This window comes from Eurytemora carolleeae, unplaced genomic scaffold (assembly GCF_000591075.1).
Source record: "Eurytemora carolleeae unplaced genomic scaffold, Eaff_2.0 scaffold130, whole genome shotgun sequence".
Taxonomy (NCBI): domain Eukaryota; kingdom Metazoa; phylum Arthropoda; class Copepoda; order Calanoida; family Temoridae; genus Eurytemora; species Eurytemora carolleeae.
The window spans coordinates 424,840-445,076 of NW_019397116.1; the positions used below are offsets into that span (position 1 = coordinate 424,840).

The 20,237-nt window shown below is 33.0% G+C and overlaps 2 protein-coding genes across 6 annotated transcripts; one reads left to right on the forward strand and one right to left on the reverse strand.

The window, feature by feature from the left end:
- Positions 1–91: 91 nt before the first annotated feature.
- On the reverse strand, positions 92–5,296 carry LOC111712027 (protein GUCD1). Of its 3 annotated transcripts, XM_023486535.1 has the most exons (9): positions 5,166–5,296; positions 4,912–5,030; positions 3,646–3,710; positions 2,980–3,058; positions 2,674–2,714; positions 2,346–2,386; positions 2,085–2,119; positions 1,070–1,158; positions 92–179 (listed from the first exon to the last, which is right to left on the reverse strand). In XM_023486535.1, exons 1-9 carry the CDS (start codon positions 5,182–5,184, stop codon positions 122–124), a joined length of 546 nt encoding a protein of 181 aa, XP_023342303.1. In that variant the 5' UTR covers positions 5,185–5,296; the 3' UTR covers positions 92–121. The 3 variants fall into 3 exon arrangements, with proteins under 3 accessions (XP_023342303.1, XP_023342304.1, XP_023342305.1); XM_023486536.1 differs by lacking the exons at positions 92–179; positions 1,070–1,158 and adding an exon at positions 1,555–1,617; XM_023486537.1 differs by lacking the exons at positions 92–179; positions 1,070–1,158 and adding an exon at positions 1,632–1,693.
- A 230-nt stretch (positions 5,297–5,526) lies between these two features.
- LOC111712028 (protein enabled homolog) lies at positions 5,527–19,515 on the forward strand. 3 transcript variants are annotated; one of them, XM_023486539.1, is made up of 6 exons: positions 5,527–5,632; positions 7,025–7,189; positions 17,017–17,125; positions 17,407–17,475; positions 17,822–17,905; positions 19,381–19,515. In XM_023486539.1, exons 2-6 carry the CDS (start codon positions 7,185–7,187, stop codon positions 19,498–19,500), a joined length of 387 nt encoding a protein of 128 aa, XP_023342307.1. In that variant the 5' UTR covers positions 5,527–5,632; positions 7,025–7,184; the 3' UTR covers positions 19,501–19,515. The 3 variants fall into 3 exon arrangements, with proteins under 3 accessions (XP_023342307.1, XP_023342308.1, XP_023342306.1); XM_023486540.1 differs by lacking the exon at positions 5,527–5,632 and adding an exon at positions 5,644–5,715; XM_023486538.1 differs by lacking the exons at positions 5,527–5,632; positions 7,025–7,189 and adding an exon at positions 14,277–14,525.
- The last annotated feature ends 722 nt before the right edge of the window (positions 19,516–20,237 follow it).

Here is a 20,237-nt window from a genome sequence, read left to right on the forward strand (position 1 = left end):
ATAATAATAATAATAATAATAATAATAATAATAATAATAATAATAAATGTTCAAACATTATTCTGTAGAAATGAATTAGAATTGATAAATGACGACACAAGTTTAGATTAAAAATATTTTGTCACCTGTTTGTACCGATCAGAACTATGTAATGTCCTTGGTAGCTGTTTGTACATAGCCTAAACTTTATTACATTAAGTGTGACCCAAAAAACATGGGAATTGAGTTGCGACAGAAAGATTGTATTTGTAAATAATTTTTGAATTAGTATTATTATTTAGTAACTAAGAAAGGTTGATTTTTACAGAATTTAAAAAATCTGAACTGCTTCAATCGAATTTGTATGGAGCATAAAAACTTTAACAACTTAGATAAAAAAATAATTCTGTAAGATAAATATTAGTAGATCAAATTAAACTAGAAAAGGAAAAAATATTTAAAAAATTAATAAAATATTTATAAAACATGTTAGTACATATTATGGATATCTAAAGATCCGCATGGAGGCTGGAGAGCTTCTGAATAATATCCTATTTATTTTTGATAGTTTTAAAATTGTTCGAGTAGAGGATCAAAATTGCTTATTTTGGCTCTTAACTTTTATGTTACGTGTCGTTTAAAGACGGATCTGTTGATATCCATTATGTAACATTTTGACCAAAAAAATTTCGCTAGCGTTAGCGTATTACTGAATTTTTTTTTTGAATTGAGAGAACAAATCTTTTCTAAATGATGCAAAGTGAAATTTCCAATATAGACCTGCTTTATTACAATATTACATTTACATACGGTTGTATTTATTTTACAAAAAAACGAAAACAAAATAATAGGTGGGACCCAAAAAACTGTAGAATAGGAAGACGACTTCAAGATATCTTGAAATGATCATGAAACCCAGGTAATTGTGTGATGGAGACAGAACCATTTGCCACTATTAAGTTGATTTTCAAGATACAGGGAAAAACTATTTGCTTTATAACACCATCAAATACACATACAATTTCTAATTTCTCGAATGTCATCTTCCTTTTCCAGAGTTTTATGAGTCTCACTGTATCTTTTAATATACCTAAGGCAAGAAGTATAGCAAGTGTAAGAAAAATCTGAGCAGGTTACACAGATCAGTTGATTAGCATTTACTAGAACTATTATAGGACCCTGAATACAGATATATTTAGTAGAACTATTATAGGACCCTGAATACAGATATATTTAGTAGAACTATTATATAGGACCCTGAATACAGATATATATACTAGAACTATTATAGGACCCTGAATACAGATATATTTACTAGAACTATTGTAGGACCCTGAATACAGATATATTAACTAGAGCTATTATAGGACCCTGAATACTGATATATATTAACTAGAACTATTATAGGACCCTGAATACAAATATATTAACTAGAACTATTATAGGACCCTGAATACAGATATATTAACTAGTACTATTATAGGACCCTGAATACAGATATATTAACTAGAACTATTATAGGACCCTGAATACAGATATATTTACTAGAACTATTATAGGACCCTTAATACAGATATATTTACTAAACTATTATAGGACCCTGAATACAGATATATTTACTAGAACTATTATAGGACCCTGAATACAGAAATATTTACTAGAGCTATTATAGGACCCTGAATACAGAAATATTTACTAGAGCTATTATAGGACCCTGAGGGCCTGAATACAGATATTTTTACTAGAGCTGAATACAGAGAAATTTAGGACCAATTTAAGAAACTGTTGACGTAATTGTACCCTTTTATTTTTTGTCAAAGCAAATATCTAAAAGTTAATTATTATTTTTCAAATCTGAAAATTTTATTATTAAAGAATTTTTATTTTATTATGATTTCATTTTCTCAATTGAAGTGACTTGCAGATTTTGCAGCAGAGATTGAAAAACTGTGATCATTTGAACTTTTAACACTTTCTCAGATAGTAAAACGACAATATCTTCCTCAATGTTGATCAGATAAAGAGCACCGTTGTGAATCGGAGAGTCTCTCTTTAAATGAATTGTCCTCTACAATCCCTTTAAGTAATACATTTGAGGCACTCACCGCTTTTAATCTTTCCATAATTTCTTTAACTGGCACTAAACATTTAACAATAATTTTAAATAAAAATTATAAATATTGAGAAATATGGTTATATTCTTCTAAAAAATAGAAGCAGTGTTTAGAATCTATATCTGTTCGACCCGCATTTTGGCTTCTTGGATGAACGATGCAACATAATGGGTGTATATTTTTAAGACAACCCCCCGGCCCNATTAGCTATCAAAATACTTTTAATCAATTATCTCAAAATTATTATTTTCCCTGATTTCTTCTCCAAATGCATTCCCAGGCTTTCAGCGTCGCTATAAATACAATTAAACATTAAAATAGAATCAAAATTAAAATTAAAAATTCTTAAATTATAACGTGTCATTTAAAATAAGTTTCTTTTGGCGAAAAGTTTTCCATAATTTAAAAAAATTGTGGGAAAAGGTCTCTTTCTGTTCTAGGCTACAACGGAATTTTATTTCACGTATAAAGGGATGTAATTATTAAACTCGTTAAAACACTTAATTTAAACAAATTTAAGAAGAATAGTAAAACCATAAAGAAACGTTTTAAATCTAAATCTTAAAAATAAAAATTTTACCTAAATCTCTGATTTACTCGATGTGAGTCTTTTGACAAGACCTAGGATAAAGTATTTATAAATTTATACTATTATTTTGTCTCTCAAGATGAGACAAAAGAAAACATATTAATTTTAATTGTTTTGTAGCTCTGAATATGAAGGTTTCAAAATTGCAACCATTTCATTGCCAGCAATATTATTACAGGAATATTTCCTGAAATCCTTTACAGAGGAATAAAAGATAAATAATTACAAGTACTTAGGACGGAAATTATTCCACTGTTTATTGAATATCACTGTATCCTTGAAGTAGAGTAGACTAACCTTGTCATAGAAGTTTTCTCTAATGTATCCAGGATCTATTCCAATTGTTACTGTCAGATAACTGAACTTGGTCTGAAACCTTAAAAAACATGAGTAATCAGGTTGAAAATAGATGTATTTTTACAGGGTTTCGCAATAATGGTGTCAAGGAGGTTGACCTAGGGCTACAGAGTACTAAGGGTTCTGATAACCCTTCATCCGGGTACGCTAGTATCCAGGGTCCAGCAAAAGTAAATGTCTAAGCGGACTAACAAGGCTATCCCAGGCGTGATTGATATGCGCATCGTTAGGAGGAGCGCTGATGGGTGGGATTGCCTGGGGCCAGGAACAACTGTAAGGGACTATACAGGAAAATGAAAGGGGGTATAGGATGAAACCTTAGAATCTCAGGCGTTGAAGGATACAGATAATACAGAAAACCTAGGGTATGTACCTGTCTAGCANTCTGTCAATTTACGGGTATAGGATGAAACCTTAGAATCTCAGGCGTTGAAGGATACAGATAATACAGAAAACCTAGGGTATGTACCTGTCTAGCAGAAAACGAAGAGTACCTGTGTAGCAGAAAACTAAGGGTAAGTACCTGTCTTACAGAAAACAAATGGTAGAAACCTGTCTAGCAGAAAACGAAGGGTAGGTACCTGTTTAGCAGAAAACGAAGGGTACCTGTGTAACAGAAAACAGAGATCTATTGTCCAAGTGCTCTCTCCGAACCCCTCCTCCTCAACAACCTAGACATTCAATCAGTTTAAAAGTTATTAACGAGTAGTTTAAGGAGTAACTTTTCTTTGGAATTAATATGAATAAATTAGTTTCAACTGCAATTTTTAAATGATGTCAATAAAATACACAAAAAAAGGACATTGTATTAAAACCAGTCTAAAATAATAATAAATTGTAGTTTCAGAAGTAAAAAATGAAAATCAACAAATCAATTTCCACTAATTTCAGAAAAAAATCACTTAAATTATCAAAAATATGATTAAGTATAATCTAAACCTTTCTCTTTTGTTTATGATGTTTTGCAAATTCTAAAGTACCCCTACATATTCTATTTAAAGATGAAAAGTTTGTTTGTTTGCTAAAAACGTAATCGCACATATTTTTTTATAACATTTTTTTAAAGAGTGCTTAAAAAATAACATGAAATTTTGAATAATTAGTTCATTATGATATATTTTTGGATAAATTGGTAATTTTTGCATATATTCTATACATAAATTTGGCTTTTCAGTCTGTTTGTTTGTTTGTTTGTTTGTTTGTTTGTTTGTTTGTTTGTTTGTTTGTTTGTTTGTTTGTTTGTTTGTTTGTTTGTTTGTTTGTTTGTTTGTTTGTTTGTTTGTTTGTTTGTTTGTTTGTTTGTTTNCATTAAATTTTTGAAAATTTTGAAAATCCACGAAATTTTTTGTGAAAATCCGCGAATTATTTTTGTTTTGTTTTACGATGTACACAAAGAGAACATGTTCACAATTAATTAAGAAGATGGGAGCGAAGCGCCCTCTAAGGCTAGTTATATAAATTTAGCTTGTCTGTTTGTTTGTATCCAATAAACGTCTAAGCGGCTGAACCGATCAGGTCCAAATTTTGTGTGTGACCTCACGTGGCCCCAGGGAAGGTTATTGAATGATCAAAATTTCAAATATTTGTCTCCATAAAAATTCGATTTTCATTAAATTTTTGAACATTTTGAAAATCCACGAAATTTTTTGTTAAAATCCGCCAACTTTTTTGTTTTGTTTTATGATATACACAAAGAGAACATGTTCACAATTAAAATAGAAGATGGGCGCGAAGCGCCCTAAAAGGCTAATTTCAAATAAAGTTGATAAAAAGAAGAATTTCTGATGTAGTTTCTGGACTGGTTTTTATTCCGGCCATTATTTTAAATGAGTGATTTGCACTAAATAAAATGATGAGAATTATAAAAATGACCTGTTTAAAGTTATTAATGATGTAGTTCCTGGATTTTATTGGAAGCACCATGAGGACACAGGACAACCCACAGTCCCAATTATATCGTTGTTGGTAGTGTTCCAAAGCATGAAGTAAGTCTTAAAAAAAATCATTTTTCTTAAAAAATGACACCCCCCAGAAAATTACATACAGCGCAAATATTAAAAGAACTAAAATCGCTCCATCAGAGGGACAAATATTAAACATTGATTCATTCAGTAAAAAATGATTTCCTGGTTTTTCAGTGTCCATTACGATTCAGTTCTTCCTCCCTAGGCTCAGCTCAGTAAAGTGTTAGTGAAGTTATTAAATGATAAATAAATAAGACCAGCTGTGTTGTTCAAGCGACAATGCCGCTAATTATTAACTATTTTTATTCCAGACCATCAATCAGTTAATCACAAAGAAATATTGCGGTGTTGTCGTCTGACTTAAGGGATGGGTGTGACGTCAGAGATTATAATAGCCGGGCCTAGCATGGAAATCTAGCCAATAGGAGTCCAGTGTTGAGAGCTTTTTATCCAATAGCAGCGCAGTATTTTCTTAAAGATCTGACCAATCATAATTCAATAATTTTCGCCCAACGACCAATAGGAGACACGACTTACAAAGGAATGAATCTTAAGTGTCATGGCGACTTACTAGGAAATCAAGAATTGAAGTATTAGTAAATAGAAGACCCTTTCTCTGTTACTTTAATGTAAGTTTTCGAATTTTAGTGAAAATTGGTCAGTTAACAAATATTAGAAATGGAAGCTGAGCTTTTCTCATAAAATGTACGATGTAAGTGTTAAGAGAAATACGTTTATCTTCATTAATGTTATGATAATAATGTACAGTTTATTGTGTAATTTTTTGTCTAGGGGGCCGAGCGCAGCGTCGAGGACAGGCTAGGGGGCCGGGCGTTGCGGCCACATGACCAATGATATTAAAAATTTATAAAAGCAGAGCAGTGAACTTATTTATTTTAGATATTTAGATTGTTGAGGCTTAAATATGTTAATCTTCACCTCATGTCCGCGATGTAATTGTACTCTACATGGATAAATTAAATGGAAATGTTGAGTATTCAAGTGTCCACAGTGGATATCGAGATCATGCGATCGGGATTATGATTATCTTACACAAAAGTTGCCAGCTCAGTGCAGGGAGATCTTCTTTATGAGGGAAAGGGGGGGGGGTTGTCCAAAAGAAGTTGTTTANACTTATTATTCAGCGTTATTATTATTATTTATTTTTTATTATTTAGGGTTAGGTTAGTCTAAGATAATTTCTGGGCCGAGCGCTGCGGCTAAGACAGGCTAGGGTGCCGAGCGCTGCGTCTAGGACAGGTTAGGGGGCCGAGCGCAGCGTCGAGGACAGGCTAGGGGGCCGGGCGTTGCGGCCACATGACCAATGATATCCATGAGATACATATGAGAACCATGTACAAAATTTATAGGTTGGGGGGTCCAAAAATCTTCTTCTATGACGGACCCATAACTTTACATATCACTGAATTAGGCTAGAACTTTACATATCACTGAATTAGGCTAGAAAGATGGGGTCTGTCTTATAGAACGCTTTTTTAGACCTCCCCTACACCGCCCCGCCCCTCTCCCACTCCTATTAATTTGGAAGTGATTTAGAATTGTATCTTTAAAGCTAATAATGGGATTTTTTTTACGAAGTTCATCAGAGGTCTAGGAACTTCTAAGACATGGATAGGTTGTGTTCATAAATGGGATAGGTGGTGTTCATAAGATGGGGTCAGAAAAGGTTTGGAGGTGTTCAGAAAGGATTGTTAAATGGTATTCAAAAAAGTTGGCTATTAAACCTAGTGGGCATTGAACAAAAGGATATGAGTAAAGGACGTGTTAACTGTAAACATTTTAATGTGACGTACAAGGACAGCACTAGAACTAGTTTCATTGGAAATAAACAACTAAGATAATGATATACAATAATTTCAAAGACCCGACCCTCTTACTCTGCTCAAAAAAATCCCAAGTGTTGTTTATAATTCTGCAAGTGTGTATAAAGCGTCCAATAAGTTAAAATATAAAATATAAATAAACTCAATCCCCTTCATCTACATATTTTTATTTTTCAGAATTATCTATGGACTGAAAGCTAACTTCTTAGAGACGAATAGTTTTCAACTGTGAACAAGTGAATAAATACAATCTGGTGATGTTAGATGTTAAGAAGTAGAAGATTTTATGAAATGATTTGTTGGAGAGCCTGAACAAGACACTCACAAACCTTACAAAATGAGGTAACCAACGGGGGTGTATATTAGTTGTGAGACTCGTATTTTTAAATAGGTATATTTTACAGGTTTCTGAAACCCGCGCAGTTTCGTAGAAGTTTGCTGGGGCGGGAGGGGGGTGCAAAGAAATTTTTGGGAATTTTAGTATTAAAATGAAGCTTTTTTGCCCTAGGTTAACTTCGAGGTCGCCTCTGAGTTTTTTTTAAACATTTCTAATACTATTTTTTTTTTTTAATTTTGTTTTTTTCCTTATCTGTTTCCCCTTATCGCTTCCCTACCCTTTCCCCCTTTTCCTTTCTCTCTTTTCCCTTACCTCTTGCCCCTTTTCTATTCCCCTCCCCCAAAAAAGTATACAAGAAACGTTTGAAAGTTTTGTGTGTTTGCTTTTTTACGATGAATTGGGGAAAAAGGAAAAGGAAGAAGAAAATAGATTTTTGAGAAATAAAAGATGAAAAAGCATGAAAAAGCTTGTCTTTTTATCGTCCAATTTTTTTCTTCTCCCAAATTGATCTTAGATCATTTCCCATTTTTTTCCTAAAATTTTACACCCCATATTGTATATATATTTAATTTTTTTCTTCTCCCAAATTCATCTTAGATCATTTCCCCCTCTTTTCTTAAAATTTTACATCCCATTGGGTATATATATTTATATTACTTTACATTAATGAATTTTGGTGAGAGGCCCCCTGCAATATTTCGTGAATAAAACCAACACTACTATAGTTTGAACCAAAAACATTTATTTGAAGAACTTGAAAGTCAAATCCTCAATAAGAAGACTTAAACCATCCCTGCCAAATGTGATTTGATGAAATGTATTTTTCAAGCCACCTTAGAAGAATAAGTTTATTGGCAGATGAGATTTTTCATTTTTTATCTCAAGATTCCAATTGAGGCTGATGTCCTGAACTTCCAATTTAGGCTGATGTCCTGAATTTCCAATTGAGACTGATGCCCTGAATTTTCAATTCAGGCTGATGTCCTGAATTTCCAATTAAGACTGATGTCCTGAATTTCCAATTAGGACTGATGTCCTGAATTTTTGTAATTCAGGCTGATGTCCTGAATTTTCAATTCAGGCTGATGTCCTGAATTTTCAATTCAGGCTGATGTCCTGAATTTCCAATTGAGACTGATGTCCTGAATTTCCAATTGAGGCTGATGTCCTGAATTTTTAATTGAGGCTAATGTCCTGAATTTTCAATTGAGGCTGATGTCCTGAATTTTCAATTGAAGCTGATGTCCTGAATTTTCAATTGAGACTGATGTCCTGAATTTCCAATTTAGGCTGATGTCCTGAATTTCCAATTGAGACTGATGTCCTTAATTTCCAATTAAGACTGATGTCCTGAATATCCAATTAAGGCTGATGTCCTAAATTTCAAATTTCAACTTTCAAGTTTTTTTCTTATTTTTTTATTTTCCCGAGCATGAATGCTGAACACCCTTTCCATTCTGACTTTCCAGGAAACTTATGGGCAAAAGAATCCTTTTCCTCTTTCCTTTCAGACTATTCACTGTTAGGATTTTTCCTCTTCGTTTGGTCAAATCTTAAATCCCCCGCGCTAAGTATATACAATATACAATACACCCCTGTCCTGTACAGAAACTCCAAATATAAAGCTTTAAAATAATTGCCTCTATTTAACTTTATTTTAAAAACACCTGAGTTTGTAATTAATGAACTGCGACTAGAGTTCAACGCTCAGTTCTCTGTTAAACTACTCCAGGTTTAAAAATCTGTCAATTCATGAGATAATTGAAACCTTTGTATCATTGAAAACAAATAAGATTTTTTGTTTGTTTGTGGGTGCTTGTTTAAGGAGGGGTATTTAAACCTTTAAAGAATTGGACATAACAATACTCTTTTTTAAGAAATACTGAATTACAGTTTACAATTAAATAAAACTATTTTGGAATATTCATTAGCTTGATTCGAATCCTTGTTAAATGAAGTTAATCCTAGGCACTGAAACCACCTTCTCTGAGTCCAGTAAAACATACCGACAACATAATAATAATAAAGATCTTCGTTTCGATTAGACGACCTCAGGCGTGATTGTACACATTTCGTTTGGGGAAGTACTGATGGGTGTTGCTTCTTAGAGGACCAGAATATCCCCAAAAGTTTTGTTTAATAATAATAAAATATGTTTGTATGTTAGCTATAGTTGGTTAAATTGCTGGACCGAATGGGCTGACATTTGTTTAGGTATCCCATGGTTATCCCATTTTTAACCCAAAAAAATCTTCAAAAATTTAAGTTTTATTTCAAAATTCGATTTAAAAAATCCGCGGACAAGACCGGCCAATTCAGCTAAGCAATAACCGAAGGGGATTTATTTATTAGAAGTCCATTCTGTTATTTTAAATACGACCTCCACTTTACACAGGCGTTGTCTTCATGCTCTTATCCTTACCAAAATACGTACTCAAGATAGTTTTGATTGTTCAGTTGAAGTTAATAAAGGGACTGTACGTGTAATTTAAAGCGACCCAATTACAAATATGGCAATGTCCGATTTACATCATCGCCTTATCTGTTTAATAATGTGGCAGATATTTTCTTTTTTTTAGGTTAAAAAATGTTTATTCCAATGATTCTGTATGTTTTCCTGAATTAAAAATGCATTAAATACAATCAGTTTTCAAAATTATAAACATTGACATCTAATTCATACTTGATGAGAAAAAGATTTGAAGGATACCTTAACATATGAAACATTGGAAAGACAAGGAGAAAACCTCTTAATCTTATTGTTATCTGAAAAGTTTTTAATTTACTTCTAGATTTTATCTCTTATAATTTGAATGAACACATGTTCTGTAATTTTGAGTCCAGATGCCCCCACCATTCTCTAATCTTAATTAGTCACCGCCCCTTATTTCACTTCTATACAAACAACCATCATTCAACCGATTTTATATCTTACTTCCTGTCACTGTTAAGAATCCGGAGCCGTTTTTTTATCTTACTTCCCGTCACTGTTAGAAATCCGGAGCCGTTTTTTTATCTTACTTCCCGCCACTGTTAAGAATCCGGAGCTGTTTTTATCTTACTTCCCGTCACTGTTAAGAATCCGGAGCCGTTTTTATATCTTACTTCCCGTCACTGTTGAGAATCCGGAGCCGTTTTATATCTTACTTCCCGTCACTGTTAAGAATCCGAAGACGTTTTTTATCTTACTTCCAGTCATTGTTAAAAATCCGGAGCCGTCTTTATATCTTACTTCCCGTCATTGTTAAGAATCCGGATTCGTATTTTTATCCCACTCCCTTTTACTGCATAGGATCCGGATTCATCCTTTTAACTTGCTCCCTTCAGTGCTAGTGCTTAGCATCCTGATCCGTCCTATTACCCTATTTACTTATACTTCTTAAGATCGGGATCCATTATCCCACTCCCTTTTACTGCTTAGAATCCGGGTTCATCTTTTTATTCCACTACTGTTTTGGATCCGGATTAGTCTTTTATCTCACTTCCCGGTACTTCTTAGAGTCCGGATCCCTCCTTTTATCCCATTCCCCTTTACTGCTTAGGATCCGGATCCAAAGTTTAATCTCACACTCCCCTTTTCTGCTTGGGATCCGGATCCATAGTTTAATCCCACTCCCCTATGTCTAAAATCACTATTCTCTAAATTGGGTTGATGTATCCGGATCCGTGTTCTAGTATATCCGCGACATTTTGGGTTGTTCATGAAGACTAATCTGGATCCGTACGAATTGAGATGTATCTTGCACTTCTAATTTACTCACCATACTGGCAATTCCAATTTTTGATTTTTAACCTTAATTCATATGCCTGAAGCATCAGAATTCCTTAATAAATGAAATAAGTTCATGTACTTTTCTTATACAAAACACTTAATTACACCCCCCNCCCATAGTTTAAGTTCCCACACCTTTCACCTTCATTTCCTTCTTCTCTCATTATCTACACTAGAGTCGGCTGCAGCGAGAACTAAATTCTATCGGATTTTTGCATCTATATAAACTTTGTTCGTTTGTTTGTCCGGTTGTATCGAATAAACGTCAAAACGACTGGGCCCAAATTTAGTAAAATTTTGAAAATGCGTGAAATATCCGCGAACTTTAGTTGTTTTTGTTTTATCCTACAAAGGGTAGTGTGTTGCGAACTTGTGAATGATGAAAATACGTTATTTACATTACATAATATTTTTAAGTTCGTATATAAGTCTCTTTCGTTTGCATTGAACTAAGAACATGTTTATATAACATTATTTTAGAAAAAAAGATTGCCCCCCCCCCCTTAAATATATTAAGGCGGGGCTAGGTTTACAGGACACACGCCCCTAATATTTTTATTTGTAAGTTTCCTAGTTCTCCAAATACGGGTGCTAATGGTTGAGTTGCATTTAGAATTTTTATTGTTTGAATTAGAACAGGGAGAAAAACAGGGTTAAACTATTTCTCTTCTAATTGAAGGGACTGTACGCATAATTTAAAGTAACTCCTATTTATTTAGAGTCATGACCGATTCTCATTGTTACCATGCAGTGCTTAGGATCCGGATCTGGATCCGCAAGATTTTGGCTTTCTGGATAATTTCATGGTTCATAAAGTTATGGGATAAAAATATGCGAAAAATATATATAAAAATTTGAAAATTATTTTTTGTTAAAAAAATTCAGTAAATCTTAAAGAAATGACCTGGATCCGGATCCATTTTTTCCCAGTGCAAATCCAGGATTCGGATCCGCATCAAAATTAAATAAATTAAATGGATCGTAAGCACTGTTACCATGTAAACCCTCTTGAAAAGGATGAAGAAACTTTTTTTTCATCAAACATTTGATTATTTTTAACTTTGGGTTTCTTTTCGTAAGTCAGGAAAAAAAGAAAAATATTTCAACACTTTTTTGAGAGTAAAACGAATATCTTTTTCATTTTTACTTAGATAGAAGTTTCAAGGGTACCGTTGTGAATCAAACAATGTCAGTCTTAAAATAGAGGCTTACTTGAAATAATAAAAATGTTAGTTCATTTTCCAATTTATAGACTTTTCATTTGATTTCATATGTAGTTTTTTCAATTTTTTCTTCATATGATTTGTTTATTTTAGTATTTTTTTATTATTTTTAAATTATTTTTCCCTTGCAAAGAAGGGAATCAAAAGAGCGTAAAAAAGTTTTTCAAAGAAAAGATATAAAGTAGATATTACATAGCAGCCCTGGTTTAGGGAATGAATGAATTCCAGCCAAATCATGTATTTAAAGTGAACAAACAAAACTAGATAGAGCAGACAATAAAACCAGGCAGGGGTAGATCTTTAATACAGATTGTTCTACATCCCTCTCCCCCTTTAAAGTTTTTTTATCATTGAGCGTTAATTTAAAAAATAGTTTTTTTGTTAGTTAATTGAGCGTTTTTTAAAGTGAAAATATGTTAAATTTACAGTGACAGCTACCCTAATGCTTGATTCACAAAGTTACCCTCAAAAGGTTTTCTTGGCAAGCATGAATTAGATATCAATATTTATAATTTTGAAAACGCCATTTACATAACTGACTTGGACATTTCTACTGCAGTAAACACATAAAAATTCTACCTAGGTTAACGACAATATCTTTAACATTATAGATCAGTTAGAGGGTTCAAGTGTGTGCCTTTGCTTGGAAGATCACTTGAAAATACGCGTAACAATCCCTTAAAATTCTTTTCACAAGAATACAAATTTTGAAGGGTCGTCGGTTAGGCCCCGGGGGGGGGGGGGAATTTTAATGAATAATGGAAAAAATATGAACATATATAATTTAATATTTTTACATGGATTAACTTATTAATTTCAGTTCCTTCCATTGCATTGTTGTATTGTTATTGTAACCTTTTTTGGATGTTGCTACTGTTAGTTTGATTTTTTAAATCAGGGCAGGGGGGGGGGGGAGTTCAAATATTTTTCTTAAGTTCATTTACCTGATTACCTAATTAACGGTCAATCAATGTTTTAGTCTATCTCTCTCCCAGTCTTATCTAATTGGGTCCAAATTTAATGAATTTGAAATTTTGAATCGCTGATTCAAATTCTTAATTTAACTTTTAAATCTGTGGTTAAATTTGAACCGGCAAAATGTAGTTCCAACGACGTAGCTCAAATTCGTTAAATGCTGTCCCAGGCAGTGGTATATCTTTATCTTACTGTTTGTATCCGTCTATTTTTATTTTAGAAGCATTTTGACTTACAAGGGGAGAAATATCAACAAAACCGATCAAAAACTTTTTGCTTTCAAAACATGTTGGGAACCCAGCGCTGCCAAGGTTACTCATAGTTACTCCCTCCGTTTACCCGCACTTAATCAATTTTACCGGGAAACTAAATGTTCGCTATTTATGTCGACCCACTCCTTTTAGAATCTTAAAACCAAGCTAAGAATATTCCCGTAGGCCTCCCGAGTTCCCAAATCAAAATTTGAGACAAATCGGTCTACGGGTTCCTGAGTTATGATCGTACAAACAAACGCCCAAACAGAGATTACAACTTTATATATATAAAGAAGCTATCAATCTATTAGTATTTATATCATCATTCTGTTTAACTATACATCTATCTACCTACCTATACATCTATCCATCTGCCTTTCTTTCTATCTATGCATCCATCCATCTATCTATCTATCTAGTGTAGTGTGAGCTTGATTTTATAGTTCAGTTCAGTTATATCTCACCTTTCTCACACGGCAGAGTAGAGGAACAAATAATAAAATTTTACCGGGAAACTTAATGTTCGCTATTTATGTCGACCCACTCCTTTCAGAATCTTAAAACCAAGCTAAGAATATTCCCGTGGGTTCCCGAGTTCCCAAATCAAAATTTGAGACAAATCGGTCTACGGGTTCCTGAGTTATGATCATACAAACAAACACCCAAACAGAGATTACAACTTTATATATATATATAGAAGCTATCAATCTATTAGTATTTATATCATCTATCTGTTTAACTATTCATCTATCTACCTAACTATACATCTATCCATCTGCTTACCTTTCTATCTATGCATCCATCTATCTATCTAGTGTAGTGTGAGCTTGATTTTATAGTTCAGTTCAGTTATATCTCACCTTTCTCACACGGCAGAGTAGAGGAACAAATAATAATTAGTGAAAACAAGGGCTTTCCATTCAATCATTCAACTATTTAATATCTAAACTGGGTCTGCTACACCAACATCTAATCTGGGTCTGCTACACTAGTATCTAAACTGGGTCTGCTACACCAACATTTAATCTGGGTCTGCTACACCTCAATGTTTGACTAAACTTACCCCTGGTTCTAATTCATCAATCTGTCATCAGCTTTCCACAGCAATCATGACAGTGTAAGTTTTTGCGGGAACTCCTAAGAACCTGCCCCATGTCAAGCTTTCAAGGAAATCAAGATGAATTTATCACAGGGGTTAACGTTTTCTGTAAATTAAATTTCCCCCTCTATTAAAGGGTTGATTCACCCGAATTGTCATTTTTTTCTAAACTCAGTTTCCTTTTTTAATCTGTGATTTTAAGTTTGTGTTTTTTTACATATTTCTTATCCTTATTTTTATATCATTAATTTTTTTCTGTTGTTCCTTGTTTCGAATTGGATATATGCGTTTTCTTCCTCTTTTCTCAGTTTGTATTGATATTCTGCTAATGTTTTGTTGGATTCTGTTTCAAAATCGTGATATTGTATTATTAAGTGTCTTCATTTATAATAACAACCTATCTCATCATGTTTTTTTTTATATATTTCTGCTTAATCTTAAGTTTTTTTCTGTTTGTCTTCTTTTTGCATAAAGTTTTTTTTGTTCTTTGTATTTAAATTGTTGGTAAAAAATTTTGTTTATGTTATATACGTGTTTCCCCTTTAAAAGGAAAGAAAGCTGTTTGGTATGGGGCAGGTCTACGAAGATTTGCTAAAAAAAATCCCCCAACATGTCGTTTTTCATCACAAGGGGGAACTATATATTTATGCAACTGTTGTTATGTGAAACTAAAGTGTTTTTTTTTTCATCCAGGTTTTTAAATTTTTTTCTTGTTCGTTCAAGGTTAAAAGTATAGATTTTTTAAATCCTAAATAATTTATGGGGTTATATTCCTTAAATTCAAAAATAAAGAATAAAAAAGATAAAATTTGATATTGTCCCAAATGAGGATTTTAATATTACTGTAGGAAATTGTCTATCCTGTTACTTTTTCACCTAAAGTCAGTTTATTTTCATTTCATTTGTAAATTAGAAGGTAACAAATTACGTCGGCATACTTAACTATTTCGGGGATTTTAAAACTAATTTTCCAGGATTTTAAATACCTGTAAGGTGAGTTGACCCTCCGGCCCCTTGTCAAGATAATACTGAAAAAGTAATTGAGACATTTTTTCTTCGTTAATTAATTTTCATTCAGAAAAAGTTAGCCCCAAATTATTAAAGTTTGTCAAAACTTTAATAATTTCATTTTGCTTCATCTAACTATTTGCGGCAATCAACAATTTGCTCCAACCTTTTATTTTCTCTGTCTTCTATTTGCTCCAACCTTTTATTTTCTCTGTAGTCTATTTGCTCCAACCAACTATTTTCTCAAAACTACTATTTGCTCCGACCTAATATTCTCTTCTTCCTACTATTTGCTCCAGTCTAATATTTTCTCAACCAACTATTTTCTCCATACAACCATTTGCTTTAACCAATTATTTGATCCAACCAACTCTTTGCTCCAACCAACTATTTGCTATAACCAATTATTTGCAATAGCCAACTATTTGCTCCATCCTAATATTTGCTCCAACTTCCTATTTTCTCAGTCCTACTATTTTCTCCAACCTCCTTTTTGTCCAACCTACTATTTGCTCTGAACAGCCATTTGTTCTAACCTACTATTTTCTCCAGACTACCATTTGCTCCAAACTACTAATTTCCCCAACCTTTTAACTTAATGTTTTGAGTGTTTTTTTGCATCACCTTTTTATTCCAAATTAGCAATTTTCCCCTAGTCTGGCTATATCACGAATTTGCTCCCAACTTCTATACTCTGAATTGATATTTGCTCTCAATATTAGTTCCCACTGCCCTTAGTGTGTAGTGGAGACAACATGTTGCCCTTGAATTCTTACTTCATCATTTACTTCTTGCTCTCAAATGCTACTTCTTGATCTCCTGTTTTCCTGCAAATATTGTTACCCCCGGCCCCCTTCTCCCCTCTCTTAAATATTGCTCCTCATGTCCAAACTTGACATAAAATTAAACATGTTACAGAATTGTATATTTATTTATGTTAACTTTTTACTAACTCTCAATTTAACCTGGAATTACCTCACTGTGCTGTCTAAGTGTTTAAAATTGAATTATTTCTTTAGCATTTAATTGATTTAAATTAATTTTAAATATTTAATTTTGATGATAGATAAGATCAAGTTTTGCTGTCAATCTAAAAATAAAATAAAGTCAGTTTATTTTATTGCTCTGATGAATAAATAAAGTCACAGTTTCATGAATAAACATTTCTGAATTTATATATATTCATTCCTCAATTTTTGTAAAAGATGGAACACTATCATAATTTTCTATTTTTCACTTTTCGGGGTACCTCCCACCACCATTTCTCCAATTTTGGGGTGAAAATATGAAGAATATAGTGCTCGGCGAAAAAGATTTTATTTCTTACATTTTTAGACACGAGTTGTTTACTTCTGATTGAATGGATTAAATCAGATCGTTCATAAATTTTCTCTCTTTGAGAGATCACAGTATCCCTTTAAATTTAAATTAGCTATATTAATATAAAAGTAAACAATCGGAATTAAAATAGTTTTCTTCTAATAAACTTGGATTTCTTTAGTGAGAAAAGGCCTGAGCAGAGTATAGCTGCCGCTAGAGCCAGTGTTATGGTTTACGATGAAACAAATAAGAAGTGGATTCATGCTGGATTAAGTCATGGACTTAGCAAGGTAATTAAGTAGACACATACAGGAATAATTGATGGAATTAGTAAGGTAGGTGAGCTGATAAGGCTGGATTAAGTCATGGACTTAGCATGGTAGGTCAGGAAATACATACGGGATTAAGTCCTGGGCTTAGTAAGGTAGGCTAGCTATAATCTTAGCAAGGTAGGTTAGCGCTGTATTAAGTCATGGAATAGGTAAGGTAGGTTAGCTAACCCATGCTGGATTAAGTCAATGGACTATCCAATTTAAGATTCGATTAAAGAAGAAAAATACTTTTTGTTTAGGTTCATATTTATCATCATTTAATCAACTCAACCTTCCGGGTTGTAGGACGGAAACTACAGGATCACGAGGTAGGAAATGTTATTGAAGTTTTCAGTGCTTAGTTTGCGGATCCGCAACATTTTTACTTTCAGGGTCCGGATCCGCAAATATATGCGGATCCGGATCCAAAAGGGTAAAATATCAACCAAAAACTGTAACAACAACAAAACTCAAATCATCAAGTTTTAGCCTAAAAATAAGCGGGGAAAAAAAGAAAAGAATATTTGAAATTTCTTCAGAACATTCATGACCCGTATCAATATGAAATGGATCCTAAGCACTGAAAGGTTGTAAAATTTCAAATTATCAACACATTTAAAACATTTTTCATTAAAGATAAAAAGTTTCTAAAATTATTGTTTAAATTGTATGAAGGTGGTGATCAACTGTGCAATCTTGAAGGGATTAAAGTATAACCAAGCAACTCCTACCTTTCATCAATGGCGGGATAATAAACAGGTAACTTGGGATCCTTTTAGTCAGCTTTCTTCTTTTAAAGGAACCTGTGGCGTAATCTTCAAGTGATCTTTTATTAATAAAGGGGTTGTTCACAACAGTATCCTAACTTTTCTGGTCAGAAATATGTTAGTTAGTCTTGCTAAAAATAGTTTTATTGTGAAATTGTGGATTCTCTATGGGATAGACAATTAGGGAAATTTTCAGAATTCAACTCTTTCGAATTGTAAACGGCGATATCTTCCTCAATGTTACTGAGATAAAGGATTATTTAGGGTACCATTGTTAATCAAACATCCCACTCTATTAATAAGCGTCAATCAACATTTCGTCAACAATTCTTTTACACCATCAAGTTGCTTAGATATAAGGATTAAAGTATGTGATATAAGTGATCAGTCTGTTTGCTACTCAATGACCCAATTTGAAGTTCTGTTTCAATAGTTCGGTTTTTGTAAAAAGCGAACTCGTCCTGTTTTTGCAGACTTGTTCTTTAAACAAAGTTTGGTAAAAAGTGCTCTTTAACAGCAAACTGGAATTTCAGCAATTTCTTCTCCTCTCGTATTCCGTGCCTGATAATAGAAGCAACTGAAATACGCAGTTTTAATTTTACTCCTTATTATAATGTCATCATTTATTATACTTCATTTTGATTTACTCGAGTTTGCTTATAACAGTCATAGGTCACATTCCACTTAGCCCCCCCCCCCCCCCCCCCTAGTTGTGACAGGGGACGATGTGCAACCCTAAGTAAGGTGTAAAAAACTAACATGCCAAATCTGAAGATTATAAATGATACTTCGATATATGTATTATATATATGTATGTAACGCGGTATGCATAATACCGCGTTCACGTTTTGGTGAGTAATCCGCGTAAAATAACATTGCAAACATTTCAAGTAACCTTCCAATCATATAGGGGAATGTCCGATTCCGTAACCCATAAAGTTTTTGCCATTTTAGCACGTTTGAAGCTAGAAAAACGACTTTATCTTTTACATTAGTGATCGGTTAAAAGATCACGGGTACCATTGTGAATCGGTCATGCCACTCTTTGCATGGAGAGTCAGTTAAAATCACGCTTACATAAAGTGTAATGTGGGGCATTATCCATAGATACGCAGGAAGGACAGGGGCATCGGTCATAATTTCATCGAATGACAGGTTGTCATTTAATAAAAAATAGCTGAAGTGCCCGGCATTGCCAGTTGAATTTTGAAGAAGAAAAAATTCAATTTTTTATAGCCCATGTTACCCACCCCCCACCCCAGGGTATCCATGAGTTTCCTCAACAAATTTCAGTCAATTCGGTCCAGCCGTTTGGCTAGCTATAGCTAACATATATAGTATACATAAATACATACGTACAAAAGCAGAAAAAATACTGAAATATTCTGCAGTCGAGAACAGACCTCACTGAAGATTGACGGCTTTATTATATATCAGTAGAAATTAATTTAATAAAAAAATGTTTAGGTTTACGGGTTGAACTTCAGTAGTAAGGATGATGCTGATGTTTTTGCCACTGCAATGCTCAAAGCTCTAGAGGTAAAACATATTTTTAATTTTCTTGTCCTACAGGGGTATCTTGGGTAGGTACATTTTAAAAATAGTTACCCGGGGTATGATTTTTTCTTCACTGTGGAAAAAATATGAAGGTGTTTTTTATTTTATTTCATTTAATTTTTTCCGAACAATTTTTTATTTTCCCGGAAAATTTATAAATTTTAAATTAAAAGTATCTTAAAAATTTAAGAGGTTTATTTTTTCAAGACTGTTTCCGAATAGTTCATTGCCTATTATTTATTTTATTCAGCTATGTATAATATAGTTAGTAGTTACAGAAAATAAATTACTTAAATATATTTTTTTACGAATCTGTCTGAAGTTGAACTGAAAATCTGAATCAAGTCTCGAAGGGAAATCAGTGTTAATATAATTCCAATTTTTTTTGATTTCCTTCCCCAAATTGCAAAAAAGACATAATTTTTTAAGATTTATATTGTAGTACACTGTTATTCCTAAAATGATGCATTTTAAAAAGCATAAATGGTGCCGCAGGCAATTTAAAAATAAAACTTTGGGTAATGGTATGATGCCAATGGCAAAAAAAGGTTGGGATTGATTATTTGTCAGTCCTGGAGTAATCTTGGAATTCATTTCATATAATTTGGAAAAATTAATAAGTAATGAGCATTGATTTTTCATTTTTCTTATGAAATTTTTATCACGTTTATTGCTGCATAATAACTATTGGGGAAAATTATTTATAAAAAACTCTCTGATTTAAGATCCGTCCGTACTTCCCCATCCCTACCTTTCCCCTTCCCCAC

Bases quoted from the DNA above. Each gene is read 5' to 3' on its own strand.
- LOC111712028 (XM_023486538.1), top strand. The intron at 17,126-17,406 runs GTAATTAAGTAG...CTTTTTGTTTAG, and splicing joins TAAGTCATGGACTTAGCAAG to GTTCATATTTATCATCATTT. The intron at 17,476-17,821 runs GTAGGAAATGTT...AATTGTATGAAG, and splicing joins GGAAACTACAGGATCACGAG to GTGGTGATCAACTGTGCAAT.
- LOC111712027 (XM_023486535.1), bottom strand. The intron at 2,120-2,345 runs GGAAAATAATAA...TTAAATGTTTAG, and splicing joins GCATTTGGAGAAGAAATCAG to TGCCAGTTAAAGAAATTATG. The intron at 1,159-2,084 runs GTGAGTGCCTCA...ATCTGTATTCAG, and splicing joins TTATGGAAAGATTAAAAGCG to GGTCCTATAATAGTTCTAGT.